Here is a 20843-nt window from a genome sequence, read left to right as displayed (position 1 = left end):
TGAAACTGCCTTCTGGACATTAGTCCAGTGACCATCAGTGGCAACCAGTGACCACCAGTGACCATTAGTGACCACCAGTGACCACCAGTGACCACCAGTGACCATCAGTGGCCACCAGTGGCCACCAGTGACCACCAGTGACCATTAGTGACCACCAGTGACCATCAGTGACCATCAGTGACCACCAGTGACCATCAGTGACCACCAGTGACCATCAGTGACCACCGATGACCATTGGTGACCATTAGTTTCCATCAGTGACCACCAGTGACCATTAGTGACTATTAGTGACCACCAGTGACCACCAGTGACCATCAGTGGCCATCAGTGGCCACCAGTGACCATTGGTGACCATTGGTGACCATCAGTGACCACCAGTGACCATTAGTGACTATTAGTGACCACCAGTGACCACCAGTGACCACCAGTGACCATCAGTGACCACCAGTGACCATCAGTGACCATCAGTGACCACCAGTGACCACCAGTGACAACCACTGACCATTAGTGACCATTAGTGACCATAAGTGACCACCAGTGACCATCAGTGACCACCAGTGACCACCAGTGACCATCAGTGGCCACCAGTGACCACCACTGACCATTAGTGACCATTAGTGACCACCAGTGACCATCAGTGACCATCAGTGACCACCAGTGACCATTAGTGACCACCAGTGACCACCAGTGACCATCAGTGGCCACCAGTGACCACCAGTGACCACCAGTGACCATTAGTGACCATCAGTGACCACCAGTGACCATCAGTGGCCACCAGTGACCATCAGTGACTATTAGTGACCATCAGTGACCACCAGTGACTATTAGTGACCATCAGTGACCACCAGTGACTATTAGTGACCATCAGTGACCACCAGTGACCACCAGTGACCATCAGTGACTATTAGTGACCACCAGTGACCATCAGTGACCACCAGTGACCATCAGTGACCACCACTGACCATTAGTGACCATCAGTGACCATCAGTGACCACCAGTGACCATCAGTGACTATTAGTGACCATCAGTGACCACCAGTGACTATTAGTGACCATCAGTGACCACCAGTGACCACCAGTGACCATCAGTGACTATTAGTGACCACCAGTGACCATCAGTGACCACCAGTGACCATCAGTGACTATTAGTGACCACCAGTGACCATCAGTGACCACCAGTGAACACCACTGACCATTAGTGACTATTAGTGACCACCAGTGACCACCAGTGACCATTAGTGACCATCAGTGACCATTAGTGACCATTAGTGACCATCAGTGACCACCAGTGACCACCAGTGAACACCACTGACCATTAGTGACCATCAGTGACCATTAGTGACCATCAGTGACCATTAGTGACCACCAGTGACCATCAGTGACCACCAGTGAACACCACTGACCATTAGTGACCATTAGTGACCATCAGTGACCACCAGTGACCACCAGTGACCACAAGTGACCACAAGTGAACACCACTGACAATTAGTGACCACCAGTGACCATCAGTGACCATCAGTGACCAACAGTGACCATCAGTGACCATCAGTGACCACCAGTGACCACCAGTGACCATCAGTGACCACCAGTGACTATTAGTGACCATCAGTGACAACCGATGACCATTGGTGACCATTAGTGACCATCAGTGACCACCAGTGACCATTAGTGACTATTAGTGACCACCAGTGACCACCAGTGACCACCAGTGACCATCAGTGGCCATCAGTGGCCACCAGTGACCACCAGTGACTATTAGTGACCATCAGTGACCACCAGTGACCATCAGTGACCACCAGTGACTATTAGTGACCATCAGTGACCACCGATGACCATTGGTGACCATTAGTGACCACCAGTGACCATTAGTGACTATTAGTGACCACCAGTGACCATCAGTGACCACCAGTGACCATCAGTGACCACCAGTGACAACCACTGACCATTAGTGACCATTAGTGACCATAAGTGACCACCAGTGACCATCAGTGACCATTAGTGACCACCAGTGACCACCAGTGACCATCAGTGGCCACCAGTGACCACCACTGACCATTAGTGACCATTAGTGACCATTAGTGACCACCAGTGACCATCAGTGACCACCAGTGACCATAAGTGACCATTAGTGACCACCAGTGACCACCAGTGACCATCAGTGGCCACCAGTGACCACCAGTGACCATTAGTGACCATCAGTGACCACCAGTGACCATCAGTGGCCACCAGTGACCACCAGTGACCATTAGTGACCATCAGTGACCATCAGTGACCACCAGTGACCATCAGTGACTATTAGTGACCATCAGTGACCACCAGTGACTATTAGTGACCATCAGTGACCACCAGTGACCACCAGTGACCATCAGTGACTATTAGTGACCACCAGTGACCATCAGTGACCACCAGTGACCATCAGTGACCACCAGTGAACACCACTGACCATTAGTGACCATCAGTGACCACCAGTGACCATCAGTGACCACCAGTGAACACCACTGACCATTAGTGACTATTAGTGACCACCAGTGACCATCAGTGACCACCAGTGACCACCACTGACCATTAGTGACCATTAGTGACCATCAGTGACCACCAGTGACCATCAGTGACCACCAGTGAACACCACTGACCATTAGTGACCATTAGTGACCATCAGTGACCATCAGTGACCACCAGTGACCATCAGTGAACACCACTGACCATCAGTGACCATTAGTGACCATCAGTGACCACCAGTGACCATCAGTGAACACCACTGACCATCAGTGACCATTAGTGACCACAAGTGACCACCAGTGACCATTAGTGACTATTAGTGACCACCAGTGACCACCAGTGACTATTAGTGACCACCAGTGACCACCAGTGACCACCAGTGACCATCAGTGGCCATCAGTGGCCACCAGTGACCACCAGTGACTATTAGTGACCATCAGTGACCACCAGTGACCATCAGTGACCACCAGTGACTATTAGTGACCATCAGTGACCACCGATGACCATTGGTGACCATTAGTGACCACCAGTGACCATTAGTGACTATTAGTGACCACCAGTGACCATCAGTGACCACCAGTGACCATCAGTGACCACCAGTGACAACCACTGACCATTAGTGACCATTAGTGACCATAAGTGACCACCAGTGACCATCAGTGACCATTAGTGACCACCAGTGACCACCAGTGACCATCAGTGGCCACCAGTGACCACCACTGACCATTAGTGACCATTAGTGACCATTAGTGACCACCAGTGACCATCAGTGACCACCAGTGACCATAAGTGACCATTAGTGACCACCAGTGACCATCAGTGGCCACCAGTGACCACCAGTGACCATTAGTGACCATCAGTGACCACCAGTGACCATCAGTGGCCACCAGTGACCACCAGTGACCATTAGTGACCACCAGTGACCATCAGTGACTATTAGTGACCATCAGTGACCACCAGTGACTATTAGTGACCATCAGTGACCACCAGTGACCGCCAGTGACCATCAGTGACTATTAGTGACCACCAGTGACCATCAGTGACCACCAGTGACCATCAGTGACCACCAGTGAACACCACTGACCATTAGTGACTATTAGTGACCACCAGTGACCACCAGTGACCACCAGTGACCACCACTGACCATTAGTGACCATTAGTGACCATCAGTGACCACCAGTGACCATCAGTGACCATCAGTGACCACCAGTGAACACCACTGACCATTAGTGACTATTAGTGACCACCAGTGACCACCAGTGACCACCAGTGACCACCACTGACCATTAGTGACCATTAGTGACCATCAGTGACCACCAGTGACCATCAGTGACCATCAGTGACCACCAGTGAACACCACTGACCATTAGTGACTATTAGTGACCACCAGTGACCACCAGTGACCACCAGTGACCACCACTGACCATTAGTGACCATTAGTGACCATCAGTGACCACCAGTGACCATCAGTGACCATCAGTGACCACCAGTGAACACCACTGACCATTAGTGACTATTAGTGACCACCAGTGACCACCAGTGACCACCACTGACCATTAGTGACCATTAGTGACCATTAGTGACCACCAGTGACCATCAGTGACCAAAGAGCTGCTTAGCCTCGGTTGTGTCTTGGTTAAAGAAAATGTACTAGATTTTTGGCAAATTTGCTTCTGGAATCACAGTGAATTTATTACACCCTGTAATAACACCATGTAATAGTGTGTTTAGACTTATACACCATGTAATAGTGTGTTTAGACTTATACACATGTAATAGTGTGTTTAGACTTATACACATGTAATAGTGTGTTTAGACTTATACACATGTAATAGTGTGTTTAGACTTATACACCATGTAATAGTATGTTTAGACTTATACACATGTAATAGTGTGTTTAGACTTATACATCATGTAATAGTGTGTTTAGACTTATACACATGTAATAGTGTGTTTAGACTTATACACCATGTAATAGTGTGTTTAGACTTATACACATGTAATAGTGTGTTTAGACTTATACACATGTAATAGTGTGTTTAGACTTATACACATGTAATAGTATGTTTAGACTTATACACATGTAATAGTGTGTTTAGACTTATACACATGTAATAGTGTGTTTAGACTTATACACATGTAATAGTGTGTTTAGACTTATACACCATGTAATAGTGTGTTTAGACTTATACACATGTAATAGTGTGTTTAGACTTATACACCATGTAATAGTGTGTTTAGACTTATACACCATGTAATAGTGTGTTTAGACTTATACACCATGTAATAGTGTGTTTAGACTTATACACATGTAATAGTGTGTTTAGACTTATACACATGTAATAGTGTGTTTAGACTTATACACATGTAATAGTGTGTTTAGACTTATACACATGTAATAGTGTGTTTAGACTTATACACATGTAATAGTGTGTTTAGACTTATACACCATGTAATAGTGTGTTTAGACTTATACACATGTAATAGTGTGTTTAGACTTATACACCATGTAATAGTGTGTTTAGACTTATACACATGTAATAGTGTGTTTAGACTTATACACATGTAATAGTGTGTTTAGACTTATACACCATGTAATTATGTGTTTAGACTTATACACATGTAATAGTGTGTTTAGACTTATACACATGTAATAGTATGTTTAGACTTATACACATGTAATAGTGTGTTTAGACTTATACACATGTAATAGTGTGTTTAGACTTATACACCATGTAATAGTGTGTTTAGACTTATACACATGTAATAGTGTGTTTAGACTTATACACCATGTAATAGTGTGTTTAGACTTATACACATGTAATAGTGTGTTTAGACTTATACACATGTAATAGTGTGTTTAGACTTATACACCATGTAATTATGTGTTTAGACTTATACACATGTAATAGTGTGTTTAGACTTATACACATGTAATAGTGTGTTTAGACTTATACACCATGTAATAGTGTGTTTAGACTTATACACATGTAATAGTGTGTTTAGACTTATACACCATGTAATAGTGTGTTTAGACTTATACACATGTAATAGTGTGTTTAGACTTATACACATGTAATAGTGTGTTTAGACTTATACACCATGTAATTATGTGTTTAGACTTATACACATGTAATAGTGTGTTTAGACTTATACACATGTAATAGTATGTTTAGACTTATACACCATGTAATAGTATGTTTAGACTTATACACATGTAATAGTGTGTTTAGACTTATACACCATGTAATAGTGTGTTTAGACTTATACACATGTAATAGTGTGTTTAGACTTATACACATGTAATAGTGTGTTTAGACTTATACACCATGTAATAGTGTGTTTAGACTTATACACATGTAATAGTGTGTTTAGACTTATACACATGTAATAGTATGTTTAGACTTATACACCATGTAATACTGTGTTTAGACTTATACACCATGTAATAGTGTGTTTAGACTTATACACATGTAATAGTATGTTTAGACTTATACACATGTAATAGTATGTTTAGACTTATACACCATGTAATAGTGTGTTTAGACTTATACACATGTAATAGTATGTTTAGACTTATACACCATGTAATAGTGTGTTTAGACTTATACACATGTAATAGTATGTTTAGACTTATACACATGTAATAGTGTGTTTAGACTTATACACATGTAATAGTGTGTTTAGACTTATACACATGTAATAGTGTGTTTAGACTTATACACCATGTAATAGTGTGTTTAGACTTATACACATGTAATAGTGTGTTTAGACTTATACACATGTAATAGTGTGTTTAGACTTATACACCATGTAATTATGTGTTTAGACTTATACACATGTAATAGTGTGTTTAGACTTATACACCATGTAATAGTGTGTTTAGACTTATAAACTATGTAATAGTGTGTTTAGACTTATACACCATGTAATAGTGTGTTTAGACTTATACACATGTAATAGTGTGTTTAGACTTATACACCATGTAATAGTGTGTTTAGACTTATAAACTATGTAATAGTGTGTTTAGACTTATACACCATGTAATAGTATGTTTAGACTTATACACATGTAATAGTGTGTTTAGACTTATACACCATGTAATAGTATGTTTAGACTTATACACATGTAATAGTGTGTTTATACTTATACACCATGTAATAGTGTGTTTATACACCATGTAATAGTGTGTTTAGACTTATACACCATGTAATAGTGTGTTTAGACTCATACACCATGTAATAGTGTGTTTATACACCATGTAATAGTGTGTTTAGACTTATACACCATGTATTAGTGTGTTTAGGGGCTTATACACCATGTAATAGTGTGTTTAGGGGCTTATACACATGTAATAGTATGTTTATACGCCATGTAATAGTGTGTTTAGACTTATACACCATGTAATAGTACGTTTATACACCATGTAATAGTATGTTTAGACTTATACACCATGTAATAGTGTGTTTATACACCATGTTACAGTGTGTTTAGACTTATACACCATGTAATAGTATGTTTATACACCATGTAATAGTGTGTTTAGACTTATACACCATGTAATAGTATGTTTATACACCATGTAATAGTGTTTATACACATGTAATAGTGTGTTTAGACTTATACACCATGTAATAGTATGTTTATACACCATGTAATAATGTGTTTATACACATGTAATAGCATGTTTATACACATGTAATAGTATGTTTACTATGTTTAAATACAGCGAGGAGGATCTGTGCCAGGAGCTAAGGTCACGCAGATTGTTTTGATAGGAGACGGGGCGATAAGTCACGTGACGCATGAAAAGATAAACACACATTCTTTTCCAAGCGCCACTGTTTCTGAGATAACGTCACTCCTTCCAAATATTATGGCTAAGCATGGAGGAGCTAAACAGCTGATTGTGCACGTGGGTGCAGTGGACATGCGGCGGGAACAGACTGAAGTTTTGAAAAAAGACTTCTTGAAGTTATTCGACGTGCTTGATAAAATGGAAATCAAAACTTTCATAAGTGGACCTCTTCCAAACATCGACAGGAGGATAAACAAGTTTAGCCGGCTTCTTCAGCTGAACACATGGCTGTCCAAAGAGTGTTCCCCGAGAGGACTACACTATATTGAGAACTTCTATCTATTCTGGAAACGAGAGGACCTGTTTAAGAGAAATGGCCCCCACCTATGCAGAGGTGGAGTGAGGGTGCTGACAGAGAACCTGCTCCACGCTCTGAGGCATTGGACTGGGCCTGGACAGGGTCCTGAGCAGATATTTAGAGAAGAGAGGAATGAGAGAAGAATTCCTGCTCCATCAGCCAAAGACCGAGCCAATGTTTCAACATCAAAAGCACCACAACCTCAGCCTCCACCAAAGGATTCATCAGCAGCTGCTCCACCACCACCAGCAAAGGATTCAGCTCCAGCTGCTCCACATTCACCTCCACCGCCTCCAGCAAAGGAACAATCTTCAAAGGCCTTGGACCCATCTGTGACAAGCCCAACAACATCCCTGTCATCGCCCCTGCCTTCACACCAGCCCTGGGTTCCCCCTGCAACATCTACTCCCACTAAAGATTCATCATTCTCCTTCTCATCTCCACTCTTACCCATGGGCTTTCCAGCCATTTTGAAAGTCTGATCAAATCAGGCAATAAGATGGCTCCACTCACGCCCAATATAGCAAGGGCTATGCCAATACTTATCAACTCTTCCCTGCACAAGCCGACTACACCAACAAAAGCCCCACCACCCATCCCCCCTCGCCTCTCACCTGGTATCTCCCATAGCTAGGATGCACTGGGTCTCAGCGTTGCCGGGACTTATTGTCACATTAAAAATCAAACCAACCCGGGGCCCTATGTAAAAAGAGCCCCCCCTAGTGCTATTTCTGTAGTCACATCATCACACAGATGGAAAAACAAAATGCGAGTCAGGCCCAATCTGAGAAATGTGATTCATATTCCCTGTGAAAAGATAAAGCCCAGTCCCACTGAAACTAGTCTGAAACTTGCTGTGCTAAATGTCAGATCCTTATGTAACAAATCTCTATTAATTAATAATTGTATTTCTTCTTATAATCTTGATTTTATGTTTTTAACTGAAACATGGCTTGACAAAAACACAGGAAATGTAGTTCTGATAGAATCTGCTCCACCCAACTTTAAGTTTGAATCTGAAACACGAGAAAACAAAAAAGGGGGTGGAGTCTGTGCTGTCTTTGGAGATGAAATAATTACCCGCAGGTTGTTTTTTGGGGTGTTTTCATCATTTGAGTATGTATCCTTTTTAAATGGAGCTAAAACGGTCTCCATCCATTCTCTTCATTGTTTTATACAAGCCTCCCCAGCACTGCCAAAGTTTTATTGATGATTTTACTGAGATGCTTTCAGTCATATGCACAGACTTTGATGGTTTGGTCATTACAGGTGATTTCAACGTGCATGTTGATAATATTTGTGACAGAAACGCTAAAGAGCTTGATGCTGTCCTTGAAACCTTCAGTCTTACTCAGCATGTGAGAGGCCCCACCCACAGCAAAGGACACACTCTAGATCTCATAATTACAAAGGGGGTAAATATTTCAAATGTTAATGTGATCGATGTTGCTCTGTCTGATCATTTCTGTGTCTTCTTTGACCTGTCTGTTTATCCCCAACCTCCGGTTGGTCCTGCAGTTGTTCAGAGGAGTCACATAAGTGATGGCACAGGTGCACTGTTTATGGAAATGATAAACTTTGAAAATGTCTCATGTTCTAATGTAAATGATTTGTTGAACTCTGTTACATCTAGTGTTTTGAATGTTCTGGACACCATCGCCCCTATAAAGGCTAAAATGGTTAAAAATAAGCAGAAGGCGCCGTTGAGAAATGATGATTCGGTCAGGGCACAGAAAAGGGAGTGCCGCAGGGCCGAACGGAAATGGCGCAAGTCAAAGCTCCAGGTTCAAAAAGAGATTTACAAAGAAAAGCTGAACATGTACAACCTAATCTTATGTAGAACTAGGGAAAGAAATTTTTCTGAAATAATTGGAAGCTGCAGTAACAACTCGCGTGTCCTGTTTGCCACAGTAACAGATGAACAAACCCTCCAGCTCAGCTGCCGTTAGAACTCATTTCCACATCCAAGTGTAATGAGTTTGCATTATTCTTTAATGACAAAGTTCAGGGCATTAAAAATGCTATAAATCCCACAATGCAAAAAATTACCCTAAAACCACCAAGACACTTAGAGCTGACTCACTTTGCACCAGTAACTGACAAAACTGTCCATGAGATCATCACCAGTCTGAGTTCATCTACATGCTGCCTTGATGTGTTACCCACCAGATTTCTAAAGTCTGTGCTGAACAGTTTGTTAGCACCACTCACTCACATAGTTAACATGTCGCTTCAATCTGGAACATTCCCAATGTCTTTGAAAACTGCGGTCATAAAGCCTCTCCTAAAGAAGAGCAGTCTTGATGCCGCAGTACTGAGTCATTACCGGCCCATTTCTAATCTGCCATTTTTGGGCAAAGTCCTTGAAAAGGTTCTTTACCAACAGCTCACAGATTTCCTCTTAATAAACAACTCATTTGATGTTTTTCAGTCAGGTTTTAGACCTCATCACAGCACTGAGACTGCTCTTGTCAAGGTGACAAATGACATCCGCCTGAACACTGACACGGGCAAAGCCTCAGTCTTAATTCTGTTAGATCTGAGTGCTGCTTTTGACACTGTCGATCATGGGATCCTCTTACAGAGACTAGAGGACTGGGTGGGCATCACTGGCACTGCCCTAAACTGGTTAAGGTCCTATCTGGAAGACAGGAAGTACTTTGTTGAAATTGGTAGCTGTGTCTCAGACCACATGACCCTGACCTGTGGAGTGCCCCAAGGGTCAGTCCTGGGTCCCCTTCTGTTCAACCTCTACATGCTGCCGTTAGGTCAGTTGATACGCAGTGAAAATGTGTCCTATCACAATTATGCAGACGAGTCAGATCTATGTTTCACTGTCGGCAGGTGACTATGGACCAGTAGATTCACTCTGTCACTGCATCCAACAGATCAGTTTGTGGAGCAAAACAACTTTCTCCAGCTGAACTCAGACAAGACTGAAATAATCGTTTTTGGCCCACAGAAACAAAGAGAAAGTGTTAGCGGTCACCTCCAGAGTCTCGCTCTAAAACCTACAAACCAAATTAGAAATCTGGGGGTAATAATGGACTCAGACTTGAACTTTAACAGCCACGTCAAATCAATAACATCAGCAGCTTTTTACCATCTAAAAAACATTGCCAAAATCAAAAATATAGTGTCAAAACCAGATTTAGAGAGACTTATCCACGCGTTTGTCTCCAGTAGATTAGACTACTGTAACGGCCGCTCACTGGTCTCTCCAAACGAGCTGTAAAACAGCTGCAGTACATCCAGAACGCTGCTGCTCGGGTCCTGACTAGAACCAGGAAGTATGATCACATTAGTCCTGTTCTCAGGGGCCGGCCTCCTGCTGGTGTCAGAGTCAGGACTAAACATGGACCGGCCTCCTGCTGGTGCCAGAGTCAGGACTAAACATGGAGCGGCCTCCTGCTGGTGCCAGAGTCAGGACTAAACATGGACCGGCCTCCTGCTGGTGCCAGAGTCAGGACTAAACATGGAGCGGCCTCCTGCTGGTGCCAGAGTCAGGACTAAACATGGAGCGGCCTCCTGCTGGTGCCAGAGTCAGGACTAAACATGGAGCGGCCTCCTGCTGGTGCCAGAGTCAGGACTAAACATGGACCGGCCTCCTGCTGGTGCCAGAGTCAGGACTAAACATGGAGCGGCCTCCTGCTGGTGCCAGAGTCAGGACTAAACATGGAGCGGCCTCCTGCTGGTGCCAGAGTCAGGACTAAACATGGACCGGCCTCCTGCTGGTGCCAGAGTCAGGACTAAACATGGACCGACCTCCTGCTGGTGCCAGTCAGGACTAAACATGGAGCGGCCTCCTGCTGGTGCCAGAGTCAGGACTAAACATGGACCGGCCTCCTGCTGGTGCCAGAGTCAGGACTAAACATGGACCGGCCTCCTGCTGGTGCCAGAGTCAGGACTAAACATGGACCGGCCTCCTGCTGGTGCCAGAGTCAGGACTAAACATGGAGCGGCCTCCTGCTGGTGCCAGAGTCAGGACTAAACATGGAGCGGCCTCCTGCTGGTGCCAGAGTCAGGACTAAACATGGAGCGGCCTCCTGCTGGTCCTCTTTGCACTCTTCTCTTTTGTTTGTGATTTTATTAGTTTAGAAAATCAGTTGGATTGATAATTTTTAATTTAGTTAATTTTATTGTATTTCTGTCATTTCTTTGTGATTTTAATGCATTTTTCCTGCTGTGAAGCTTTGAATTGCCTTGTGTATGAAATGTGCTCTACAAATAAACTTGCCTTGCCTTTATACACATGTAATAGTGTGTTTATACACATGTAATAGTGTGTTTATACACATGTAATAGTGTGTTTATACACATGTAATAGTGTGTTTATACACATGTAATAGTGTGTTTATACACATGTAATAGTGTGTTTATACACATGTAATAGTGTGTTTATACACATGTAATAGTGTGTTTATACACATGTAATAGTGTGTTTATACACATGTAATAGTGTGTTTATACACATGTAATAGTGTGTGTTATACACATGTAATAGTGTGTTTATACACATGTAATAGTGTGTTTATACACATGTAATAGTGTGTGTTATACACATGTAATAGTGTGTGTTATACACATGTAATAGTGTGTGTTATACACATGTAATAGTGTGTTTATACACATGTAATAGTGTGTTTATACACATGTAATAGTGTGTGTTATACACATGTAATAGTGTGTTTATACACATGTAATAGTGTGTTTATACACATGTAATAGTGTGTGTTATACACATGTAATAGTGTGTTTATACACATGTAATAGTGTGTTTATACACATGTAATAGTGTGTTTAGACTCACAGTTGTGGAGAAACTGTTGGAGACAAGCTTCAGAAGAAGCTCGAGCTTGAGCTGGAGACTCCATCAGAGCTGAACACAGACAACAGCAACTTCAGACCTGGGTTAGTCCGGGTCTCGGTCCAGTACCTGGGTTAGTCCGGTCCGGGTCTCGGTCCAGTACCTGGGTTAGTCCGGTCCGGGTCTCGGTCCAGTACCTGGGGTTAGTCCGGTCCGGGTCTCGGTCCAGTACCTGAGTTAGTCCGGGTCTCGGTCCAGTACCTGGGTTAGTCCGGTCCGGGTCTCGGTCCAGTACCTGGGTTAGTCCGGTCCGGGTCTCGGTCCAGTACCTGGGGTTAGTCCGGTCCGGGTCTCGGTCCAGTACCTGGGTTAGTCCGGTCCGGGTCCGTGGTTTTACAGACCCGGTGCAGAAACTCGTCGACTTGTTTCAGAGACAGAGAGTTGTGCAGTGTCTCCAGAGGAAAGATAGAGGGCACCATCGAGCAGCCTTCAAACCCTGGAACATAGAAAAAGGTCAGGACTTTTTCCTCCACAAAGTGGAGGAAAAAGCCTCAGATGCTTCAAACACTTTAGTTTGTATTAGATTTAGTTCTAGTCGTTTCATGCAATGTTCACTCCTTTAGTCCTGGTTTAGTCCTGGTTTAGTTCTGGTTTAGTTCTGGTTTGGACCTGGTTTAGTCCTGGTTTAGTTCTGGTTTGGACCTGGTTTAGTCCTGGTTTAGTTCTGGGTTAGTCCTGGTTTAGTCCTGGTTTAGTCCTGGTTTAGTCCTGGTTTAGTCCTGGTTTAGCCCTGGGTTGGTCCTGGTTTAGTCCTGGTTTAGTTCTGGTTTGGACCTGGTTTAGTCCTGGTTTAGTTCTGGTTTAGTCCTGGGTTAGTCCTGGTTTAGTTCTGGTTTAGTCCTGGGTTAGTCCTGGTTTAGTCCTGGTTTAGTTCTGGTTTGGACCTGGTTTAGTCCTGGTTTAGTTCTGGTTTAGTCCTGGGTTAGTCCTGGTTTAGTCCTGGTTTAGTTCTGGTTTGGACCTGGTTTAGTCCTGGTTTAGACCTGGTTTAGTCCTGGTTTAGTTCTGGTTTGGACCTGGTTTAGTCCTGGTTTAGTCCTGGTTTAGTTCTGGTTTGGACCTGGTTTAGTCCTGGTTTAGTCCTGGTTTAGACCTGGTTCTCACCGTTAGTCGGATGCGTTGCCAGAGTCACAGAAAATCTTTTTTTCGGCGACAAACACAGAAAGTCTGAAGGAAGAAGAAGAAGAAGAAGAGACAAGTGAGCCCCCTGCAGGACACATGAGGAAGTGAGCCCCCTGCAGGACACATGAGGAAGTGAGCCCCCTGCAGGACACATGAGGAAGTGAGCCCCCTGCAGGACACGTGAGGAAGTGAGCCCCCTGCAGGACACAGGAGGAAGTGAGCCCCCTGCAGGACACGTGAGGAAGTGAGCCCCCTGCAGGACACGTGAGGAAGTGAGCCCCCTGCAGGACACATGAGGAAGTGAGCCCCCTGCAGGACACAGGAGGAAGTGAGCCCCCTGCAGGACACATGAGGACAGAGCAGACACAGAGACAAGACGCCGAGAGGTCAGAGAAGAGATGATGAGGGGCAAAACCAGGACTAAACCAGGACTAAACCAGGACTAAACCAGGACTAAACCAGGTCTAAACCAGGACTAAACCAGGACTAAACCAGGTCTAAACCAGGACTAAACCAGGACTAAACCAGGTCTAAACCAGGTCTAAACCAGGACTAAACCAGGACTAAACCAGGACTAAACCAGGTCTAAACCAGGACTAAACCAGGACTAAACCAGGTCTAAACCAGGTCTAAACCAGGTCTAAACCAGGACTAAACCAGGACTAAACCAGGTCTAAACCAGGACTAAACCAGGACTAAACCAGGACTAAACCAGGTCTAAACCAGGTCTAAACCAGGTCTAAACCAGGACTAAACCAGGACTAAACCAGGACTAAACCAGGTCTAAACCAGGACTAAACCAGGACTAAACCAGGTCTAAACCAGGTCTAAACCAGGTCTAAACCAGGACTAAACCAGGACTAAACCAGGTCTAAACCAGGTCTAAACCAGGTCTAAACCAGGTCTAAACCAGGTCTAAACCAGGACTAAACCAGGACTAAACCAGGTCTAAACCAGGTCTAAACCAGGACTAAACCACGTCTAAACCAGGTCTAAACCAGGACTAAACCAGGTCTACAGCAGAGCCTTGTGTTCTGAAACTGGATTATGGTTGAGACCAAAGGGGATTTTGGAGTCTGGAGCGTTTGGAGGTCAAACCTTCACCTTAAGCTTCGTGCACCGCAGACGCCTAATCGCGCCCGAAGCAGAATTTGAGCGCGTGTACATCTCGACGCCCCAGGCACTGAACACAGGCGCGCGTACGGCACGCTCGAGCTCTCTGCGCACATGCGCAGTAGAGGTGTTGTCACATGAGCAGTAGAGGTGTAGTCACATGCGCAGTAGAGGTGTTGTCACATGTGCAGTAGAGGTGTTGTCACATGTGCAGTAGAGGTGTTGTCACATGTGCAGTAGAGGTGTTGTCACATGTGCAGTAGAGGTGTTGTCACATGTGCAGTAGAGGTGTTGTCACATGCGCAGTAGAGGTGTTGTCACATGTGCAGTAGAGGTGTTGTCACATGTGCAGTAGAGGTGTTGTCACATGTGCAGTAGAGGTGTTGTCACATGCGCAGTAGAGGTGTTGTCACATGTGCAGTAGAGGTGTTGTCACATGTGCAGTAGAGGTGTTGTCACATGCGCAGTAGAGGTGTTGTCACATGTGCAGTAGAGGTGTTGTCACATGCGCAGTAGAGGTGTTGTCACATGTGCAGTAGAGGTGTTGTCACATGTGCAGTAGAGGTGTTGTCACATGCGCAGTAGAGGTGTTGTCACATGCGCAGTAGAGGTGTTGTCACATGTGCAGTAGAGGTGTTGTCACATGCGCAGTAGAGGTGTTGTCACATGCGCAGTAGAGGTGTTGTCACATGTGCAGTAGAGGTGTTGTCACATGTGCAGTAGAGGTGTTGTCACATGCGCAGTAGAGGTGTTGTCACATGTGCAGTAGAGGTGTTGTCACATGTGCAGTAGAGGTGTTGTCACATGTGCAGTAGAGGTGTTGTCACATGCGCAGTAGAGGTGTTGTCACATGTGCAGTAGAGGTGTTGTCACATGTGCAGTAGAGGTGTTGTCACATGTGCAGTAGAGGTGTTGTCACATGTGCAGTAGAGGTGTTGTCACATGTGCAGTAGAGGTGTAGTCACATGCGCAGTAGAGGTGTTGTCACATGCGCAGTAGAGGTGTTGTCACATGTGCAGTAGAGGTGTTGTCACATGTGCAGTAGAGGTGTTGTCACATGTGCAGTAGAGGTGTTGTCACATGTGCAGTAGAGGTGTTGTCACATGTGCAGTAGAGGTGTAGTCACATGCGCAGTAGAGGTGTTGTCACATGCGCAGTAGAGGTGTTGTCACATGCGCAGTAGAGGTGTTGTCACATGCGCAGTAGAGGTGTAGTCACATGCGCAGTAGAGGTGTTGTCACATGCGCAGTAGAGGTGTTGTCACATGTGCAGTAGAGGTGTTGTCACATGTGCAGTAGAGGTGTTGTCACATGTGCAGTAGAGGTGTTGTCACATGTGCAGTAGAGGTGTTGTCACATGTGCAGTAGAGGTGTTGTCACATGTGCAGTAGAGGTGTAGTCACATGCGCAGTAGAGGTGTTGTCACATGAGCAGTAGAGGTGTTGTCACATGTGCAGTAGAGGTGTTGTCACATGTGCAGTAGAGGTGTTGTCACATGCGCAGTAGAGGTGTTGTCACATGTGCAGTAGAGGTGTTGTCACATGTGCAGTAGAGGTGTTGTCACATGTGCAGTAGAGGTGTTGTCACATGTGCAGTAGAGGTGTTGTCACATGTGCAGTAGAGGTGTTGTCACATGCGCAGTAGAGGTGTTGTCACATGCGCAGTAGAGGTGTTGTCACATGTGCAGTAGAGGTGTTGTCACATGTGCAGTAGAGGTGTTGTCACATGTGCAGTAGAGGTGTTGTCACATGCGCAGTAGAGGTGTTGTCACATGTGCAGTAGAGGTGTTGTCACATGCGCAGTAGAGGTGTTGTCACATGTGCAGTAGAGGTGTTGTCACATGAGCAGTAGAGGTGTTGTCACATGCGCAGTAGAGGTGTTGTCACATGCGCAGTAGAGGTGTTGTCACATGTGCAGTAGAGGTGTTGTCACATGCGCAGTAGAGGTGTTGTCACATGTGCAGTAGAGGTGTTGTCACATGTGCAGTAGAGGTGTTGTCACATGCGCAGTAGAGGTGTTGTCACATGCGCAGTAGAGGTGTTGTCACATGTGCAGTAGAGGTGTTGTCACATGCGCAGTAGAGGTGTTGTCACATGCGCAGTAGAGGTGTTGTCACATGCGCAGTAGAGGTGTTGCTGCGACATATGTGATGTAATAATGTCTTTGATGCCATAGAACTTAGGTCTTATATGTGTAACATGTGGGTCACACTTATGGCTCTGCAGACGTCCCTGTGAACACAGACTGAAGCTGCAGATCAGAGGTCAGAGGTCAGAGGTCAGTGTCACATGAGGTAGAACATTGAGTGTGTGTCTCTGCAATATGTTTAGACTGGTTTTGTGCATATGTGGCACCTGTTGTGCCTTAATAAGCTGAACTCAATGTTTGCTCTGGTCAGATCAGGAGGGACAGAAAGACAAATGTCAGGGAGAGACATGTGTCTGTGAGAGACATGTGTCTGTGAGAGACATGTGTCTGTGAGACATGTGGCTGTGAGAGACATGTGTCTGAGAGACATATGTCTGTGAGAGACATGTGTCTGTGAGACATGTGTCTGTGAGAGACATGTGTCTGTGAGACATGTGTCTGTGAGAGACATGTGTCTGTGAGAGACATGTGTCTGTGAGACATGTGTCTGTGAGAGACATGTTTCTGTGAGAGACATGTGTCTGTGAGACATGTGGCTGTGAGAGACATGTGTCTGTGAGACATGTGGCTGTGAGAGACATGTGTCTGTCAGAGACATGTGTCTGTGAGAGACATGTGTCTGTGAGAGACATGTGTCTGTGAGACATGTGTCTGTGAGAGACATGTGTCTGTGAGAGACATGTGTCTGTGAGACATGTGTCTGTGAGAGACATGTGTCTGTGAGACATGTGTCTGTGAGAGACATGTGTCTGTGAGACATGTGTCTGTGAGAGACATGTGTCTGTGAGAGACATGTGTCTGTGAGACATGTGTCTGTGAGAGACATGTGTCTGTGAGACATGTGTCTGAGAGAGACATGTGTCTGTGAGACATGTGTCTGTGAGAGACATGTGTCTGTGAGAGACATGTGGCTGTGAGAGACATGTGTCTGTGAGAGACATGTGTCTGAGAGACATGTGTCTGTGAGAGACATGTGTCTGTGAGAGACATGTGTCTGTGAGACATGTGGCTGTGAGAGACATGTGTCTGTGAGACATGTGGCTGTGAGAGACATGTGGCTGTGAGAGACATGTGTCTGTGAGAGACATGTGTCTGTGAGAGACATGTGTCTGTGAGACATGTGTCTGTGAGACATGTGTCTGTGAGAGACATGTGTCTGTGAGAGACATGTGGCTGTGAGAGACATGTGTCTGTGAGACATGTGTCTGTGAGACATGTGGCTGTGAGAGACATGTGTCTGTGAGAGACATGTGTCTGTGAGAGACATGTGGCTTTGAGAGACATGTGTCTGTGAGACATGTGTCTGTGAGAGACATGTGTCTGTGAGACATGTGTCTGTGAGACATGTGGCTGTGAGAGACATGTGTCTGTGAGAGACATGTGTCTGTTAGAGACATGTGGCTGTGAGAGACATGTGTCTGTGAGAGACATGTGTCTGTGAGACATGTGTCTGTGAGACATGTGTCTGTGAGAGACATGTGTCTGAGAGACATGTGGCTTTGAGAGACATGTGTCTGTCAGAGACATGTGTCTGTGAGAGACATGTGTCTGTGAGAGACATGTGTCTGTGAGACATGTGGCTGTGAGAGACATGTGTCTGAGAGACATGTGTCTGTGAGACATGTGTCTGTGAGAGACATGTGTCTGTGAGACATGTGTCTGTGAGACATGTGTCTGTGAGAGACATGTGTCTGAGAGACATGTGGCTTTGAGAGACATGTGTCTGTCAGAGACATGTGTCTGTGAGAGACATGTGTCTGTGAGAGACATGTGTCTGTGAGACATGTGGCTGTGAGAGACATGTGTCTGTGAGAGACATGTGTCTGTGAGACATGTGGCTGTGAGAGACATGTGTCTGAGAGACATATGTCTGTGAGAGACATGTGTCTGTGAGACATGTGTCTGTGAGAGACATGTGTCTGTGAGACATGTGTCTGTGAGAGACATGTGTCTGTGAGAGACATGTGTCTGTGAGACATGTGTCTGTGAGAGACATGTGTCTGAGAGACATATGTCTGTGAGAGACATGTGTCTGTGAGAGACATGTTTCTGTGAGAGACATGTGTCTGTGAGACATGTGGCTGTGAGAGACTTGTGTCTGTGAGACATGTGTCTGTGAGACATGTGTCTGTGAGAGACATGTGGCTGTGAGAGACATGTGTCTGTGAGACATGTGTCTGTGAGACATGTGGCTGTGAGAGACATGTGTCTGTGAGACATGTGTCTGTGAGAGACATGTGTCTGTGAGACATGTGTCTGTGAGAGACATGTGGCTGTGAGAGACATGTGTCTGTGAGACATGTGTCTGTGAGACATGTGTCTGTGAGAGACATGTGTCTGTGAGACATGTGGCTGTGAGAGACATGTGTCTGTGAGAGACATGTGTCTGTGAGAGACATGTGGCTTTGAGAGACATGTGTCTGTGAGACATGTGTCTGTGAGAGACATGTGGCTGTGAGAGACATGTGTCTGTGAGACATGTGGCTGTGAGAGACATGTGTCTGTGAGAGACATGTGTCTGTGAGAGACATGTGGCTTTGAGAGACATGTGTCTGTGAGAGACATGTGTCTGAGAGACATGTGTCTGTGAGACATGTGTCTGTGAGAGACATGTGTTGTGTCTGTGAGACATGTGTCTGTGAGAGACATGTGTCTGTGAGACATGTGTCTGTGAGACATGTGTCTGTGAGACATGTGGCTGTGAGAGACATGTGTCTGAGAGACATGTGTCTGTGAGAGACATGTGTCTGTGAGAGACATGTGTCTGTTAGAGACATGTGGCTGTGAGAGACATGTGGCTTTGAGAGACATGTGTCTGTGAGAGACATGTGTCTGAGAGACATGTGTCTGTGAGACATGTGTCTGTGAGAGACATGTGTTGTGTCTGTGAGACATGTGTCTGTGAGAGACATGTGTCTGTGAGACATGTGTCTGTGAGACATGTGTCTGTGAGACATGTGGCTGTGAGAGACATGTGTCTGTGAGAGACATGTGTCTGTTAGAGACATGTGGCTGTGAGAGACATGTGTCTGAGAGACATGTGTCTGTGAGAGACATGTGGCTGTGAGAGACATGTGTCTGTGAGACATGTGTCTGTGAGACATGTGTCTGTGAGAGACATGTGTCTGAGAGACATGTGTCTGTGAGACATGTGTCTGTGAGACATGTGTCTGTGAGACATGTGTCTGTGAGAGACATGTGTCTGTGAGAGACATGTGGCTGTGAGAGACATGTGTCTGTGAGACATGTGTCTGTGAGACATGTGTCTGTGAGACATGTGTCTGTGAGACATGTGTCTGTGAGACATGTGGCTGTGAGAGACATGTGTCTGTGAGACATGTGTCTGTGAGAGACATGTGTCTGTGAGAGACATGTGTCTGTGAGAGACATGTGTCTGTGAGACATGTGTCTGTGAGACATGTGTCTGTGAGACATGTGTCTGTGAGAGACATGTGTCTGTGAGACATGTGTCTGTGAGACATGTGGCTGTGAGAGACATGTGTCTGTGAGAGACATGTGTCTGTTAGAGACATGTGGCTGTGAGAGACATGTGTCTGTGAGAGACATGTGTCTGTGAGACATGTGTCTGTGAGACATGTGTCTGTGAGAGACATGTGTCTGAGAGACATGTGTCTGTCAGAGACATGTGTCTGTCAGAGACATGTGTCTGTGAGAGACATGTGTCTGTGAGAGACATGTGTCTGTGAGACATGTGGCTGTGAGAGACATGTGTCTGAGAGACATGTGTCTGTGAGACATGTGTCTGTGAGAGACATGTGTCTGTGAGACATGTGTCTGTGAGACATGTGGCTGTGAGAGACATGTGTCTGAGAGACATGTGTCTGTGTGAGACATGTGGCTGTGAGAGACATGTGTCTGTGAGACATGTGGCTGTGAGAGACATGTGTCTGAGAGACATATGTCTGTGAGAGACATGTGT

The 20843-nt window shown here is 45.2% G+C and overlaps 1 protein-coding gene across 8 annotated transcripts in view; it reads right to left on the bottom strand.

Annotated features, from left to right (window-relative positions):
* Nucleotides 1-20843, bottom strand: part of LOC140348657 (inositol hexakisphosphate and diphosphoinositol-pentakisphosphate kinase 1-like) — a 109486-nt gene that overhangs the window by 671 nt on the left and 87972 nt on the right. For 5 of the 8 annotated variants that reach the window (XM_072434656.1, XM_072434662.1, XM_072434659.1 and 2 more), the window contains 3 exons: nt 13626-13688; nt 12826-12957; nt 12465-12533 (listed from right to left, as the gene is read on the bottom strand). In XM_072434656.1, the coding sequence (XP_072290757.1) occupies nt 12465-12533; nt 12826-12957; nt 13626-13688 (264 nt within the window). The remainder of the gene's footprint in view (nt 1-12464; nt 12534-12825; nt 12958-13625; nt 13689-20843) is intronic. The other 3 variants (XM_072434661.1, XM_072434663.1, XM_072434664.1) reach the window with 1 other exon arrangement.

Source organism: Eucyclogobius newberryi, unplaced genomic scaffold (genome assembly GCF_026437365.1).
Source record: "Eucyclogobius newberryi isolate DKJ021-1_F unplaced genomic scaffold, fEucNew1.0.hap1 SCAF_7, whole genome shotgun sequence".
NCBI lineage: Eukaryota > Metazoa > Chordata > Actinopteri > Gobiiformes > Gobiidae > Eucyclogobius > Eucyclogobius newberryi.
The sequence above is the reverse complement of the archived record's forward strand: the minus strand, read 5'-3'. Positions and strand labels throughout refer to the sequence as shown.